Below are 16645 nucleotides of genomic sequence, written 5' to 3'. Positions count from 1 at the left end.
CAAAAGATAAAACAGCAAAATTCCTCATATTACTTCCAATATTTCCAAATTATGTTCATTTTCATAGAGCGGGCCAATATCGTGACGATTATTTAAAATCAATCGAGAGAAGCAGATATAGTTATCGTGATAAATTACGATTAATCGTGCCCTAATTTAATTTAATTTGACTTGACATTTGATATTCAACAGTATCATTGACATTTATTCAACAGTGCTTTTGATCTGCCTGCATTGACACTATTCTTTAAAAGGAAAAATTACATACCAATTATTAATGTAAAGCTGCTTTGACACAATCTGCATTGTAAAAAGCACTATATAAATGAAGGTGACTGGACTTGACTTGACAATGTAGAAGGGGTTAAACCATCCAAGAATTTTTCTTGGAGAAATTGCAGTACATGACTGATGGAGGAGTGGAACGGATCCACCTGAGACAGGCTACACCAAGCAGCAAACAGCTTCCACTTATACGCATAAAGTTTTCTTGTGGATGGAGCACTGGAGTGGAGAATGGTTTCTACAACCTCGGTCGAGAGACCGGATTCTATGAGCTCGGCCCCCTCAGGGCCAGGCCCACAGTTTCCATATCTCCGGGCACGGGTGAATTATTGTGCCGCCCGCCAGAGACAGGAGGTCCTGCCTGATTGGAATCTCCATGGGGGAGCCTTCTAAGAGGGATACCAGATCCGTGAACCATATCCAGGTCAGCCAGAATGGGGCTACCAATATCAGACGGACCCCGTCCTGCCGAACCCTCTCCAGAACTCCAGGGAGCAGAGCAATCGGGGGAAATGCATACAGACACAGCCTCGGCCACGTCTGTACCATAGCATCCCACCCCAGAGGGGCTGGATGAGTCAGAGAATACCACAACGGGCAGGGAGATGTCTCTTTTGAGGCACATAAGTCGACTTCTGCGCGACCGAAATTCTTCCAAATCAGCTCCACCACCTGGGGGTGGAGCCTCCATTCCCCGGGCCTCGGCCCCTGCCTTGACAGGATGTCTGCCCCCACATTTTGATGTCCCGGGATATAAGCTGCTCTCAGGGAGAGGAGCTTCCCTTGGGACCATAGGAGGATCTGATGGGCTAATTTGCACAGCTGGCGAGACCTCAGACCCCCCTGATGGTTGATATAGAAGACCACCGACATGTTGTCTGTACAAACTAACACATGATGGCCCCTCAGGTCTGGGAGGAAGTATTTGAGTGCTCGAAATACCGCCATCATCTCCAGCTGATTTATATGCCAGGAACAATGATGGTCCCCCCAAAGACCCTGAGCTGAGCAACCACTCATGATCGCATTTTGTGACGACAAGGAGCCCCCAACACAGGACCTTGGGACAGAAACCAGGGTTTCTTCCACACTGCCAAGGTGCGAAGGCATCGCCGCATGATCTTGATTGTGCAAAAAGGATTTCTTCGAAGCCTTCCTTGCGATAATGACAGTCCGCAGATCTGTCTTACCCTTGGAAGGCTTCGTTTGCATTGCCCTCCCCGGTCCCCAATATCTTTGCGGGGGAGCATGGGTGGCAACACTTTGTTTTTCTTGCGCTCTATGCACTGTCGAGGAGCTTAGATGGCCGAGGCTGCTCCCACTCAGCAGCCTCGGCAGAGCGGTGAGGGAGGAATTTTTGGAAGGCCGCCGTCTGTCTTTTTGCCTCCTGGAACCTCTCGACGACAGATGTAACCAAGTTGCCGAAGAGGCCCAGGGGAGACACAGGTGCATCTAAAAGCACAGACTTATTTCGCTCTTTTATATCTGACAAGTTGAGCCATAAATGTCTCTCCGTGGCCACCAAGGCTGCCATAGAGCGGCCTATTGATTTTGCAGTCTCCTTGGTGGCCCGGAGAGATAAGTCGGTAGCCTTCCTTAACTCCTGAATAGCGTCTATGTCCCCCAGCAGGTCGGCCTGATATGCCTGGAGGATGGCCATAATGTGCAGACATGTGGCCGTCTGACCTGCTGAGGTATAAGCCCTACCAGCGCTGATGTTGTACGCAGGGGTCTGGTGGGCAAAGTCGGGGATTTTAGGGATGATGCTGTCTCAGGCGAGAGATAGCTCGCGAGCGTCTCCTCGACCTGAGGCATCACCCCATAACCGTGCTGTTTACCTCCTACTATATTACTGTTTCTTTATAGGCTCGGATGAAGGAACTAAAAACTATTAAGGTGTTCATTTGTACATCCAGACACTGAGCAACTGCCTTGTTTCACTCGTTTGCAAGGCATGATGTCTCTTGAGGAAAAAAAAAATATTGTGCTTAAATCTCACTGTAGTAGCTCATTTTCTCATGGGCGGGCAAAGCAGAGAAAGGGGAGGTAACCTTTCCCCGTATGACGACATATTCCAGATTGGGCCATCTGAGCTTTCATTTTCTCAATTTACCCAGGGCTCAGTTTATACCCATCGCCTTTTCTAGCCACTGGGGGACCATATGTGTCATGATCCTGGCTTCTTCTCCTCTTTCTCTGTCTCCCTCTTGTGGTCACACACTCATGCACACTCTTCCACTTCTCCGCTCATTATCTCTTTCAGCTGGTTCCCCTTTCGTTCCCTTCTCCTCACCTGTCCCTTTTTTCCTCTTGATTGTCTCTGCTTCTTATTCCCTCTTCCTAGCCCTGTCTTGTTGTCGGATTATTCAATGACCTCTCGTGAGAAACGTCTGTTCTCCTGTCCTGTCTTATCTGTGGAAAGTGAAGTCATTATTTCTGCTGTGAGTTATACTGCCATTGGACTGTGTATTATCCAGCTGTGCCTGTTTGAAGAGTACCTGTTCGGCGCTCGCCCTTGGCTGTTCACCCTGACTGCTGTCTTCACTATTTCTGACTGGCTTAATGCATCTCGGGGTCCCTGCCTCTGTCCTCATGGAAGTTTATGCAGATTTTCTTTGATTCAGTCGTCTGGCTGTTTCTGTTCTGGCTCTGTTTTATGCCTGTGATTTGTGTTCTAATTACTCAGTGAGGACTATTTACTTTTCTCATTAAAGACCGTTAACTACATCCCGCCCTGGTCTTCCATTGTTCTTACCATAACAATATGCAGGTTAGGGGAACTCATATTAATGTTACAAAACCTCATAAAGTGAAATTTTTCTACCATGGGACCTTTAAGGTAGTGACATCACTGCTGTCATGTAATAATTATATAACATAATTTCAACTTACCTAGAGTGTGTCAAGGCAGTTATCCAGATTCACAAATGAAAGCAATAGCACCCTAGTTGATGGTATATTTATATAATTGGCAAATGCGCAATGATATCTGTGTTTACGCTCTGGATATCATTGTTTCCTTTGCGGCACGTTTTGCAGCGGTGAGCAGTGTAGCCAATCATAGACATGTAGTTTCTGCCTGCACTACCATTCTTTGTGAATTGAACTGAGCTGGACGATGACACCACTGTTTTCTCCAAAGCTGCTGTATAGATAAATGAACAAAATTAATAACTAATGATTATTACAAGGGAATGAATCAATACTGAACTTAAGCTGGATAGTGACACCATTTTCTTCTAGAGCTCCTGTGTAGCGAAAATTATTTTCCTTCACTGTAAAGCTGCTTTGACCCAAGCTGCATTGTAAAAAGCGCTATATAAATAAAGGTGACATAAAGTTGATCCTGAGTGTGGCCATCCAAGGTGTTTGTATCAGTCAGAATCACTCGCTCAAAACGCTGGAGTGCCTTAACAACAGACGTGAATGGGAGATCATTGTGCAGCCTGGACAGCTCATTGATGTAGAAGTGTTTTCAGAGATCGCTACGGGTTGAGATGAGTGACAGTTCTGTGTTTGTAAAGGTAGTAGTCTTTAGACTATAGATATTGAAGTTCACTTCTTTTACTTATGAATGGGATAAACTGCAATGCGCAATATGGTGGAATTAGTCCCACCATCTAAGTAAACAGCTATTCACTGATTGGCAAGTCTTTGCGTCATTACAGGTGCCATTAGAAGCTCCAGTTCCCATAGAAACCTGAGACACTACATGTAATTCATTGAATAAGTTCATGCTGCTGTGAGGACACAGTTGGTTACATGCTGCAAGGTTCGGAAGTGACATCATTTATAACATGGGATTCACTATCAAATTTGCTTTTGGGCCACATCAAATATAGTACTTTAATGCAGCAGTGGCAATTCAGATTGCATGTACCAAAAATATAACAGCAGCAGCATGCATAACAAATTCAGATGGTAATGTTCACGATTTTGCATGCATAACTATTAACAAAATTAGCAGCAATAAGTCGACAATATTTAAAAAAAATCACTGACTTTGTGCAGCAGCAGTATGCTATGCTAGCAAATTCAGATCGTAATGCTGTGAATAGTATTAACAGCAGTAGCATGCATAGCAAAATCATACTGAAACATTGCAAATTGTTCATCAACAGCTACAAGTTCATCAAGTAAATATCATTAATAGCAGCAATGGCAGAAGTGACAATCTATATAGTTGTGTAAGGGTACAGTGAAAAGCGTTGTGATAGTGAACTTTTACACATTGTCTGCACAGTGTCTGCACTGGAGTGCACACTAGAGGCTGACCATCAGTTAATTGCGACTTTATATCTCAGAATTCTGACTTTTTATCACGCAATTGCGACTTTATATCTCAGAATTCTGACTTTATAACTCGCAATTGTGAGATATAAACACGCAATTGCAAGTTAAAAAGTCAGAATTCTGAGATAAAAAGTCGCAATTCAACCTTTTTTTTATTGGCTTTTTTTTTTTTGTGGCGTTTTTTTTTTTGTGTGTGTGTGTGGCGGAAACAGGCTTCCATACAAAAGATATATTCGCAATTGCGAGAAAAAAAGTCAGAATTGTGACTTTTTATCACGCAATTCTGACTTTATATCTCAGAATTCTGACTTTTTATCACGCAATTGCAACTTTATATCTCAGAATTCTGACTTTTTATCACGCAATTGCGACTTAATATCTCAGAATTCTGACTTTATAACTCACAATTGTGACTTTATATCTCAGAATTCTGACTTTATAACTCGCAATTGCGAGTTTATATCTCCGAATTCTGACTTTATATCACGCAATTGCAACTTTATACATTCATTGTTGCTTATATTATTATTATTGCCTACCACACTAATCTGACGTCGCTAGCCTGTAATCTTTGAATCTAAATCGCTGTTACAACGCGTTTGCATCTCGCTTGTTAACTTGTTATCAGTCTCGCGCGCTCCTTTTCAATGAGTTCATCAAACAGCTGTGGTAACTCGGATCAGTCTACAAACACGGTGAGTCATGTCATCCTTTCCCACTGTTATCTCGTGTTCAGTCTGTCACATGTTCAGTGTAGCTCTCTCTGTCAGCGACGAGGGATTTACATGTCATAAATGTAGGGAAACTGTCAGGCTGACAGAGAGAATCTCAGAATTAGAGACATGCATCCAAACTTTAATCGAGGATAGTAAGAATGCAGGGGCTTCAGATATTGTTTTGGATGCGACTAACTTAGTGAACTCTGTACATTGTTTGGTTCAGGCTGTAGAGCCCGCGCAGCAGGGCACATGGGTAACGGTGAGGCGGCCTAGCCGCGGAAAACACCACTCTTCCGTTCCATTAAGAACATCAAACAGGTTCTCCCCACTCAGTGACGCACCCACTGAGAATCCTGTTGAAAGTGCCCTAGTTATTGCCGATTCTATTACACGGAACGTGAAAATAGAGACACCAGCCACTATAGTCACATGTTTGCCGGGAGCCAGAGCACCTGACATCAAAGCAAATTTAAAAGTGCTGGCTAATGCTAATCGTAAATATTCTAAAATTATTATTCACGTCGGCACAAATGATGTTCGACTTTGCCAGTCGGAGATCACTAAAATTAACATTAAAGAGGTGTGTGAACTCGCAAATACAATGTCAGGAGAAGTAATTTGCTCTGGTCCCCTTCCTGTTCATAGGAGTGATGAGATAGTTAGCAGATTATCATCACTCAATGGCTGGCTGTCTAAGTGGTGTCCGCAGAATAATATAGGTTTCATAGACAATTGGAAAAGCTTTTGGGGCAGACCTGACCTGTTGAAAAGAGATGGTATTCATCTGTCCCGGAATGGTGCTGCTCTTCTCTCTAGTAATATGGCACACAGTCTCAGAACTAAAACATGACAAACTGGGGCCAGGACAGGAAGCAGACAGACTGGCTAAACCGACCGTCTGCTAGCTTCCTCACGTTACAGAAGTCAGATAATTCCCAACACATAGAAACTCTGGCACCTAGATATTATCAAATAGAGACTGTCTCTGTACCCCGAATTAATAAAAACAAATAACTTCCAAACCCATTTAATGGTAAAAATTTAATTGATGTTCAACAAATAAAAAATAGAGATAATAATGATAAACAAATGATAAAGCTTGGGTTGCTAATTATTAGATCACTTTCTTCAAAAGCACTTATTGTAAACGATATTATCACAGACAATAATCTAGATGTGCTGTGTTTGACAGAAACCTGGCTAAAACCGGACGATTACACTACTTTAAATGAGTCTAGTCCTCAAGGTTATGTTTATCGACACAATCCTCGACAGAAAGGAAAAGGGGGAGGTGTTGCTGTAATTTATAGTAATATTTACAGCATCAGCCAGAAGTCTTTCAAATATAATTCCTTCGAAGTGATGGTGCTTTACGTAACATTATGTAAGTTGACATTTGTGTTGGCTACTGTATACAGGCCACCAGGGCACAATACAGACCTTATCAAAGAGATTGCCGATTTTCTATCAGAATTAGTACTAGCTGCAGATAAAGTCCTTTTTGTTGGTGATTTTAATATCCATGTAGATAATAAAAAAGACTCATTAGGATTGGCATTTACAAACATTTTAAACTCTATTGGTGTTAGACAACACGTGTCGGGACCCACTCATTGTCGTAATCATACTTTAGATCTACTATTGTCACATGGAATCGATTTTGATGCCGTTGAAATTCTGCAGCAGAGTGATGACATCTCAGATCATTGTCTAGTCTCGTGTATATTACATTTAGTGAAAGCGGCTAAACTGTCTCCCTGCCATAAATATGGTAGAACCATCACTTCTACCACTAAAGATCGCTTTATAAATAATCTTCCTGATCAGTTTCATCGCCTTAGCATACCAGACAGCTTAGAACACTTCGATATTGCAACCGAAACTATTGACTCTCTCTTTTCCATTACATTAGACTCAGTTGCTCCTTTGCGTTTAAAAAAGATTAAGGAAATTAATCCAACGCCATGGTACAATGACCACACTCGGGCCCTAAAAACTGCAGTTAGAAAAATGGAGCGCAGTTGGAAGAAAACAAAACTATAAGTATTTTGCATTTCGTGGAGAGAGATAATGACTGAGTACAGAAAGGCCTTAAAAACTGCTAGATCTGCCTATTTTTCAAAACTTTTAGAAGAAAATAAACACAACCCTAGGTATTTATTTGATACAGTGGCTAAATTAACAATAAATAAAGCTTCAACTTCTGATGTTTCCAAAGAGCACAGCAGTAATGACTTTATGAACTTCTTTACTTGCAAGATTGATAATATTAGAGAAAAAAATATAACCATGCAACCGTCTACTACAGTCTTGTGTCAGATAGTGCATTGTAGTGTCCCTGAGGAAAAATTCAATTCATTTTCTGCTTTAGGAGAGGAAGAATTGTCTAAACTTGTTAAATCATCAAAATCATCCACATGTATGTTAGACCCTATCTATTGAAAGAGATGCTTCCAGAGGTCATAGATCCTCTTCTTAATATTGTTAATTCATCTTTATCACTAGGATACATACCAAAAACGTTTAAGCTGGCTGTTATTAAACCTCTTATTAAAAAAACACAACTTGATCCTAGAGAACTAGTCAATTACAGGCCGATCTCAAATCTCACTTTTCTGTCAAAAATACTAGAAAAGGCAGTTTCATCACAACTATGTTCCTTTTTAGAAAGAAATAGTATCTGTGAAGATTTCCAGTCAGGATTTACACCATACCATAGTACTGAGACTGCTCTCATTAGAGTTACTAATGATTTGCTCTTATCATCAGATCGTGTTTGTATCTCTCTATTAGTGTTACTGGATCTTAGTGCTGCATTTGACACTATTGATCACAATATTCTTCTAAACAGACTCTAAAATCATGTTGGCATTAGTGGAATTGCATTGGCATGGTTCAAATCATACTTATCTGACCGTTATCAGTTTGTAGTAGTAAACGATGAGATGTCATATCAATAACAAGTTAAATATGGGGTACCGCAAGGCTCAGTACTAGGAACGTTGCTTTTTACTCTGTACATGCTACCCTTGGGAGATATCATTAGGAAGCATGGCATTAGTTTATTGTTACGCTGATGATACTCCGCTCTATATTTCTTCGCACCCTGACGAAAATCACCAATTCGCTAAATTAACAGAATGTATAGCTGATATAAAAAACTGGATGACCAGTAATATCCTACTACTAAATTCAGGAAAAACAGAGATTCTAATTTTTGGACCGAAAACTTCTTCACGCAATAATCTAGAATACTGTCCAACACTTGATGGCTGCTCTGTTAAGTCTTCATCGTCAGCTAGGAACCTGGGTGTGCTCTTTGAAACCAATCTTTCATTTGAAAGCCATGTTACTAGCGTCTGTAAAACTGCATTCTTCCATCTGAAAAATATATCTAAACTACGACATATGCTCTCAATGAAAAATGCAGAACAGTTAGTTCATGCGTTTATGACCTCAAGGCTAGACTACTGTAACGCTCTACTGGGTGGTACAAAATGCAGCAGCTAGAGTTCTTACTAGAACTAGGAAGTATGACCATATTAGTCCAGTTCTGTCATCACTACATTGGCTTCCTGTTAAACATCGTATAGATTTTAAAATCTTGCTAATTACTTACAAAGCACTAAATGGTTTAGCTCCCCAGTACCTAAGTGAGCTCTTAATACATTATAGTCCTTCATGTTTATTGCAATCTCAGAATTCAGGCCAGCTGATAATACCTAGAATATCAAAATCAACTGCAGGCGGTAGATCCTTCACCTATTTGGCACCTAAACTCTGGAACAATCTTCCTAGCATTGTTCGGGATGCAGACACACTCTGTCAGTTTAAATCTAGACTAAAAACTCTTTAACCTGGCATACACATAACACATTATCAATTTATATTTTCAAATCCGTTAAAGGATTATTAGGCTGCATAAATTAGATCAGCCGGAACCGGGAACACTTCCTATAACACCAGATGTACTCGTTACATCAGAAAAAGAATGGCATCTACGCTAATATTAGTCTTTGTTTATCCCGAGGTTTACTGTAGTCAACCGGATCTGGGCCATATCCAGCTGAGACCAAGGATCTGCGCCTTGACACGACCACAACGCAGCCCTGAAGTATCAGCAGAGATCGAGTCAACTAGATCATCCATTGTGAAGACATCATCAACACGACAGCCAGTGCCACAGTTCCTCAACAGACCGTCCATACCGGCGTGATGAATACAATCCTCAACTGGACTCGACCACAACGCAGCCCTGAAGTATCAGCAGAGATCGAGTCAACTGGATCATCCATTGTGAAGGCCTCATCGACACGACAGCCAGTAGCACAGTTCCTCAACAGACCGTCCATACTGGCGTGATGAATACGATCCTGAACTGGATGGAACTGAAATAAATACTTTGATTGTTGCGATCCTATCAGATTTATGATAGCAACCTGATTGCAACAAAGCACTGTTCGCCAGAGGAGAACTGGCCCCCCGACTAAGCCTGGTTTCTCCCAAGGTTTTTTTTTCCTCCATTTTAACACCTATTTGGCACTTGTTTGCCACCTGATGTCATCTGATGGAGTTTGGGTTCCTTGCCGCTGTCGCCTTTGGCTTGCTTAGTTGGGGACACTAGACATTTGATATTCAATAGTTTTCTTGACATTTATTCAACAGTGCTTCTGATCTGCCTGCATTGACACTATTATTTAAGAGCTGCTGTGCAGCCAAATTATGTACCAGCTATCAATGTAAAGCTGCTTTGACACTATCTGCATTGTAAGATGCGCTATATAAATAAAGGTGACTTGACTTGACTTTATATCTCAGAATTCTGACTTTTTATCACGCAATTGCGAGTTTATATCTCAGAATTCTGACTTTTTTTTCACACAATTGCGAGTTTATATCTCAGAATTCTGACTTTTTATCTCGCAATTCTGAGATAAAAAGTCACAATTAATCTTTTTTTTTTTTTTTTTTAAAGTGGCTTCCATAGTAGTCTAACTGTTCATGCAGTTCTAACATGTTGTTTTTTCTTTCTAGTGGGCCCCTACCGTATTATTACTGGTGTTCAACTATTTGCATTGTTCTTTATTATTGCACACAAGAAGAGACTACAAATTGTACTTTATATTATCTTTATTTTGGGGTGAACAATTTGCTGAAGATATTTTTATAAGGAGTAAACTATTAACCACAGCTCAAGTTCCCATGAGTTAATGTGACTTTCTCACAAAAATCTCATGGCCACATTATCACATTCCCACATGTTAATATGTTGTGGCCACGACAAAACTAAGTGAACCAAACACATCCCCTCCTGGTCACAGTACGCTCATACTAAACTCATCAACGAGCTGCCGACTACTGCAGGAAGCATGAGGTAGAGACGCTATATTATATATGTAAATAAATAATTCCCTGCATTATGAACTTGGCACTTGCGGTTATTAACATTGTAACATTGTATTAACATTAATAGCCACAACCTTGCACCAAATTTCAGGCCCTATAGATAGGCTAGCCTATATACAGATCATTAAGTAAGCAGAAATCCAAAATCTACCTGAATGTTTCTTTAAATTAGAGGAAGATGCTGATATCTCATTTAAATTGATGCTTGAATGATGTGCTGCTTCCACAGCAGCCATGATTAATAGCAGTTGGCACCATCTACTGCTGTGCTTAAAGTTTTCAATGTACTATAAATTTGACAGGAGTCACGAAATCGATTACTCTCTCCCTATCAAATCATGTTGATGGTTAAAAATAAAATTAAAACAAGTAACAACCACGAACGGAGGGAAAATAGTGGAGTACAAGTACAGATATGCTACATCACTTAAAGGCACAATATGTAATATTTTCGGATGAAAACATACAAAACCTACTAGAACAATGTTATGTATTTTGTTGACTTCGTGTTTTGTTGTGTAGTTACATTATCCCAAATGTTTTCAACAATGTTTAAATCCAGAGGGATCAGCTATTTTAACCAATGTAACGGCCCATGTCATTGTGTCGCCTGTCAATGACGTCATATCCGCACTACCCTTTACTTCCGTAGAAACCATGGAAACACCAAAGATGCTTTAATATTATGTGTTTTATTAGACAGGTGAGAATAGACAGACTGTTTGGATACCTTCATCGACAGAAACTAATCGTTGTTATAGTCTTATTGTTTGAATCTCTCTTTTTCTTGATTTACTATGAATAACATGTCAATCATAAAGAGCTTTGTAATACAGTAAAGCTTTGTAAAACAGTAATACAGCATTTTCTCCACCACAAAATATATTTAATTAATTGCATTACAACGCAAGTCATTCAGCTTACAGTGTGCAACATGTTTCTCATTCCAACCACCGAGCGAACGCACAGAATAATGTTATAACATAATTTTCAACACACTCAAATGGATTTAGTATGATTATTTTGTCCAAGTGAAACAGAGCTGCATTTCCAACTATTTTAATTCATTAATTCAAGTGACGTTTGTGAGTAGTAATTCAGCACTTGCAGCTATTTAATTACAATGAAATATAATAATGTGAATGAAAGTGATCAAACAACTGTAACAAAATTCAGGTTCAGGGAAGAAGGAGGTGAACGTTAAATGTAACTTTAATTGTAATAAACAACGGCTGACTGCAGCATATAAACATAATAAAAACAGCAACGTGAAATGTCCCAGGCTCTCTGGCCCTCCCTGCTTCTTACTACAGTAACGTTAATAAACCTTTAATACATTAGCTCATCCACAAACATTATTTCTGCCTAAGTATCGTTGGATCGCTTTCCATTCAGCAATAGTGGTGAAGACGACATCTTGCATGATTCCATGCTCATTCACGGCATCGGCTACTTTGTTATTGTATTAATTAATTGACGTCTAGTAGCGAAACTGTGGCTTTAAAAAGTATTCAGGTAAAAGTAAAAGTACACAATTTAAAACTACTTAAAAAAATTACAATCTCTGATAAAAACTGCTTAATTACAGAAACATGAGTATTTGTATTCCATTACTTCACACTCCTTCGCAGGACTCATTCCAATAGCATCAGCAACTGGCACAGCATCTTGTTCCTCTCTCAGGGAACCAGGATTACATGTAACCCGAGACATTTTACAAATGCTAGAAATGTGGCTTTCAAATGAAAGATTGCTATCCATATTACATATTAAATCTCATAATATGTTAATCATTTAGTAAGAACACTAGGGGAAATGTGTTGGATTTACATGATTTAATCATGTTCATTGGTTCCACATTAATTAAGTTACACAAACATAAAATAATTCATGTAATTTCAACATCATGGAATGACTTGTATTTTCAAGTGAGCTAATAATAAATAATAAGCTAAATAATAAGATATCTACAGTACTGTATGAACTGTTATCAGAAAGAGCATTATTGCCAAGTATGTTTGCACACACAAGGAATTTACTTTGGTGACAGAGGAAGCTTCCAGTAAACAGACAACAACAGTACACAAATAGTAAAATAAAAAATAAATAATAAAGATATGTGAAAACACACACACACACACACACACACACACATATACATATATATAAACCCGATTCCAAAAAAGTTGGGACAGTATGTGATGCAGTGCCGTCTACCCAGCCAGCAATGACACGTGGGGCCCAGATGGGTTAACTACAGGTTGCATGGGTACTGTGTGGGCATAGGCTTTGGCTGGGTGAAATCAGCGGGTCCCATGTAGGTTTTGTAGTAGGAGTCCCACATAGGAAGCCCATATGAGCTGATTACATGGGCCCCATAAGGGACAGGCATGGGCCAAGTGGGCATGGGTTTGAACTGGGAAAACATATATGGGTCTTGCATGACGTATTTATGGGCCAAGTGGGCATGGGTTTGATCTGGGAACACATATATGGGTCTTGCATGACATATTTATGGGCCAAGTGGGCATGGGTTTGATCTGGGAACATATATATGGGTCTTGAATGGCATATTTATGGGCCAAGTGGGCATGGGTTTGAACTGGGAACACATATATGGGTCTTGCATGACATATTTATGGGCCAAGTGGGCATGGGTTTGATCTGGGAACACATATATGGGTCTTGAATGGCATATTTATGGGCCAAGTGGGCATGGGTTTGAACTGGGAATGCATATATGGGTCCTGCATAGACTTTTTATGGGCCAAGTGGGCATGGGTTTGAACTGGGAATGCACATATGGGTCCTGCATAGACTTTTTATGGGCCAAGTGGGCATGGGTTTGAACTGGGAACACATATATGGGTCTTGTATGACATATTTATGGGCCAAGTGGGCATGGGTTTGATCTGGGTACACATATATGGGTCTTGAATGGCATATTTATGGGTCAAGTGGGCATGGGTTTGAACTGGGAATGCACATATGGGTCCTGCATAGAATTTTTATGGGCCAAGTGGGCATGGGTTTGATCTGGGAACACATATATGGGTCTTGCATAACATATTTATGGGCCAAGTGGGCATGGGTTTGATCTGGGAACACATATATGGGTCTTGCATGATATATTTATGGGCCAAGTTGGCATGGGTTTGAACTGGGAACACATATATGGGTCTTGCATAACATATTTATGGGCCAAGTGGGCATGGGTTTGATCTGGGAACACATATATGGGTCTTGCATAACATATTTATGGGTCAAGTGGGCATGGGTTTGATCTGGGAACACATATATGGGTCTTGCATGATATATTTATGTGCCAAGTTGGCATGGGTTTGAACTGGGAACACATATATGGGTCTTGCATAACATATTTATGGGCCAAGTGGGCATGGGTTTGATCTGGGAACACATATATGGGTCTTGCATGATATATTTATGGGCCAAGTTGGCATGGGTTTGAACTGGGAACACATATATGGGTCTTGCATAACATATTTATGGGCCAAGTTGGCATGGGTTTGATCTGGGAACACATATATGGGTCTTGCATGATATATTTATGGGCCAAGTTGGCATGGGTTTGAACTGGGAATGCACATATGGGTCCTGCATAGAATTTTTATGGGTCAAGTGGGCATGGGTTTGAACTGGGAACACATATATGGGTCTTGCATGATATATTTATGTGCCAAGTTGTCATGGGTTTGAACTGGGAACACATATATGGGTCTTGCATAACATATTTATGGGCCAAGTGGGCATGGGTTTGATCTGGGAACACATATATGGGTCTTGCATGATATATTTATGGGCCAAGTTGGCATGGGTTTGAACTGGGAACACATATATGGGTCTTGCATGATATATTTATGGGCCAAGTTGGCATGGGTTTGAACTGGGAATGCACATATGGGTCCTGCATAGAATTTTTATGGGTCAAGTGGGCATGGGTTTGAACTGGGAAAACATATGGGTCTTGTATGATATATTTATGGGCCAAGTTGGCATGGGTTTGAACTGGGAACACATATATGGGTCTTATATATATTTATACAACAGTTCTGTCTGGTTCTCGAATCTGATTGGCTGATAGCCATGCAATATTTCAGCGATAACAGCACTCCTCCTATCTTTTCACCGTTTGTATCACTCCGCTTGAAGTGACCGTCATGGCGGCCGACCAAATCAACCGCAGTTTTTACAAATACTACTTGTTGTACCACAAACTGTAGTTTTAATAGTTTTTAGGCGAGAATGTAGTTGTTTTGACCTGAAATATGTGACTCATATTTAATAACAGCGCCTATTTTACAACTTGTTTTGACGTTTTCGGAGATGTGAGCTCCAGGGCGTCAGCGGCTGTTCAGTGCTTCTGTAACCGCCGAGAACAGCTTAATCTCGGCCAGTGCTTCGTGGATTTGCCGCTGGCTCTTATAGTGGTTAAACATGAGACATTATTCAATTTGAGTACATAGAACAGGCAATCTTTGGTCTTTATTAATCTATTATTTGTTCCAGAGCAAGTCGAATTGTGCTATGTTAAATTTGATAATAATAAACAACGTTATGTTACATCATTATATATAGGCTAGCATATTGGCTTCAACTAGACGGGACATATCAGACGAAGACTCTTCTCCGCTCTTCAAATACGTAAAACATTAAACTTTATAAACATAGGGTTTTTTGAGTAAAGAAAAACGCTTTACAATTGTTTTTTCAAACATCAGATCTTTATTTACCTTGGCATTGCATAGAGGAGATGTCCAAACTGCGTGCGCACTTCATTCACGAGGGGAGGCGGATTAATGTAATGAGGTTTGATTGACAGTTTGAGGATCCAATGGAGTTAAGAGGTTTTGTCACAAGCTCTTTAACCCTTTGAGCGGTACAGTCCCACATATGGGATTTTTATTTCTGTGCCCCTTGGCGTACGGTACCACATATGGGATTTCGAACGTTCAGCGACGTCACATAACTGCCAGATTCAAACTGTGCTTTCGCGCTCTGGCTGCGAGACGGACGCGCGCAGCTCTTGTCATATATCACAGCTATGCAGCGTTTTCAGCCACATAATGTTTCTTTTAAGGTTTCAGACATTTAAATATGCATAAGCACCATTAAAACAATACATTAAGAGTTTTATAAAATACACACTGATGTCCGACATCAGTGGAAGCAGCAATAACAAATATAATTTGCCGACATTTATTCATATCAGACGCACATAATGGGCCTAAGTAACTATAAAGTTTACTCTATTATTCTTCCAGTTCACCAGCCACTTATTTGCATATATTTCGGGAGAAATTGATGAATAAAGATAATTTATAAAGGTTTTAAAACGACAAAGCACACTCACACATATTTGAGAATCGGAATATCAGATAGTTGATGACATAGTAAGCATATATTTTAAATATAAAAGGAAAAACTAAATAATAGCTATCCATCTGTCATACAGTGTTATTGTTGCTGCGTTCAGCGCTCGTGACACGCAAGACGCGTCGCCATGGAAACATTAAAGGCAAACGTTCTAAAATAACGGTCGCCTTAAAAAAACTCACTCTGGGGGGACAGTTAGAATATTTTAAACTCACGATCGAAAGGGTTAAAATCCTTTTCATTCGTTAAATATTTGTAAAACCCACATACAAGCGTAAATGTTTTTTGTTTTGTTTTTTGTAAATAACTAGTGCTTTGTTTGACTGAACTGTACAATTGTGCTTATTTGTTGTTCAATAAATATTTTATATAAATATGTCCATTAGTAAGTAATATGGATTGAGTGAAAGTTACATTAATACGCCATTAGATGGCAGCAACACTTCACAGGAGGAATGAGTCAGTGAAGCACAAGAGACTTTTAAATTGAAAGGAACTTTTGCAAAGGAAGTTGTTTTTAGCGCTGTGGTGTTATACAAAGATTGCTT

At 40.1% G+C, this 16645-nt stretch overlaps 1 protein-coding gene across 1 annotated transcript; it reads left to right on the top strand.

Annotated features, from left to right (window-relative positions):
• Positions 1-5225: 5225 nt before the first annotated feature.
• Positions 5226-6147, top strand: LOC137019896 (uncharacterized). Its single transcript, XM_067385040.1, has 2 exons — positions 5226-5273; positions 5521-6147. Exons 1-2 carry the CDS (start codon positions 5226-5228, stop codon positions 6145-6147), a joined length of 675 nt encoding a protein of 224 aa, XP_067241141.1.
• The last annotated feature ends 10498 nt before the right edge of the window (positions 6148-16645 follow it).

The sequence above is a fragment of the Chanodichthys erythropterus genome, chromosome 5 (assembly GCF_024489055.1).
Source record: "Chanodichthys erythropterus isolate Z2021 chromosome 5, ASM2448905v1, whole genome shotgun sequence".
NCBI lineage: Eukaryota > Metazoa > Chordata > Actinopteri > Cypriniformes > Xenocyprididae > Chanodichthys > Chanodichthys erythropterus.
Note: the sequence above shows the minus strand (reverse complement) of the source record. Positions and strands in the feature narration are given on the sequence as shown.

What these genes read in the sequence shown, in the direction of transcription:
- LOC137019896 (XM_067385040.1), top strand. Translation starts at nt 5,226, where the DNA reads ATGAGTTCATCAAACAGCTGTGGTAACTCGGATCAGTCTACAAACACG. An exon ending in CGGATCAGTCTACAAACACG is followed by an intron (nt 5,274 to 5,520) that starts GTGAGTCATGTC and finishes TGTTTGGTTCAG; the next exon opens with GCTGTAGAGCCCGCGCAGCA.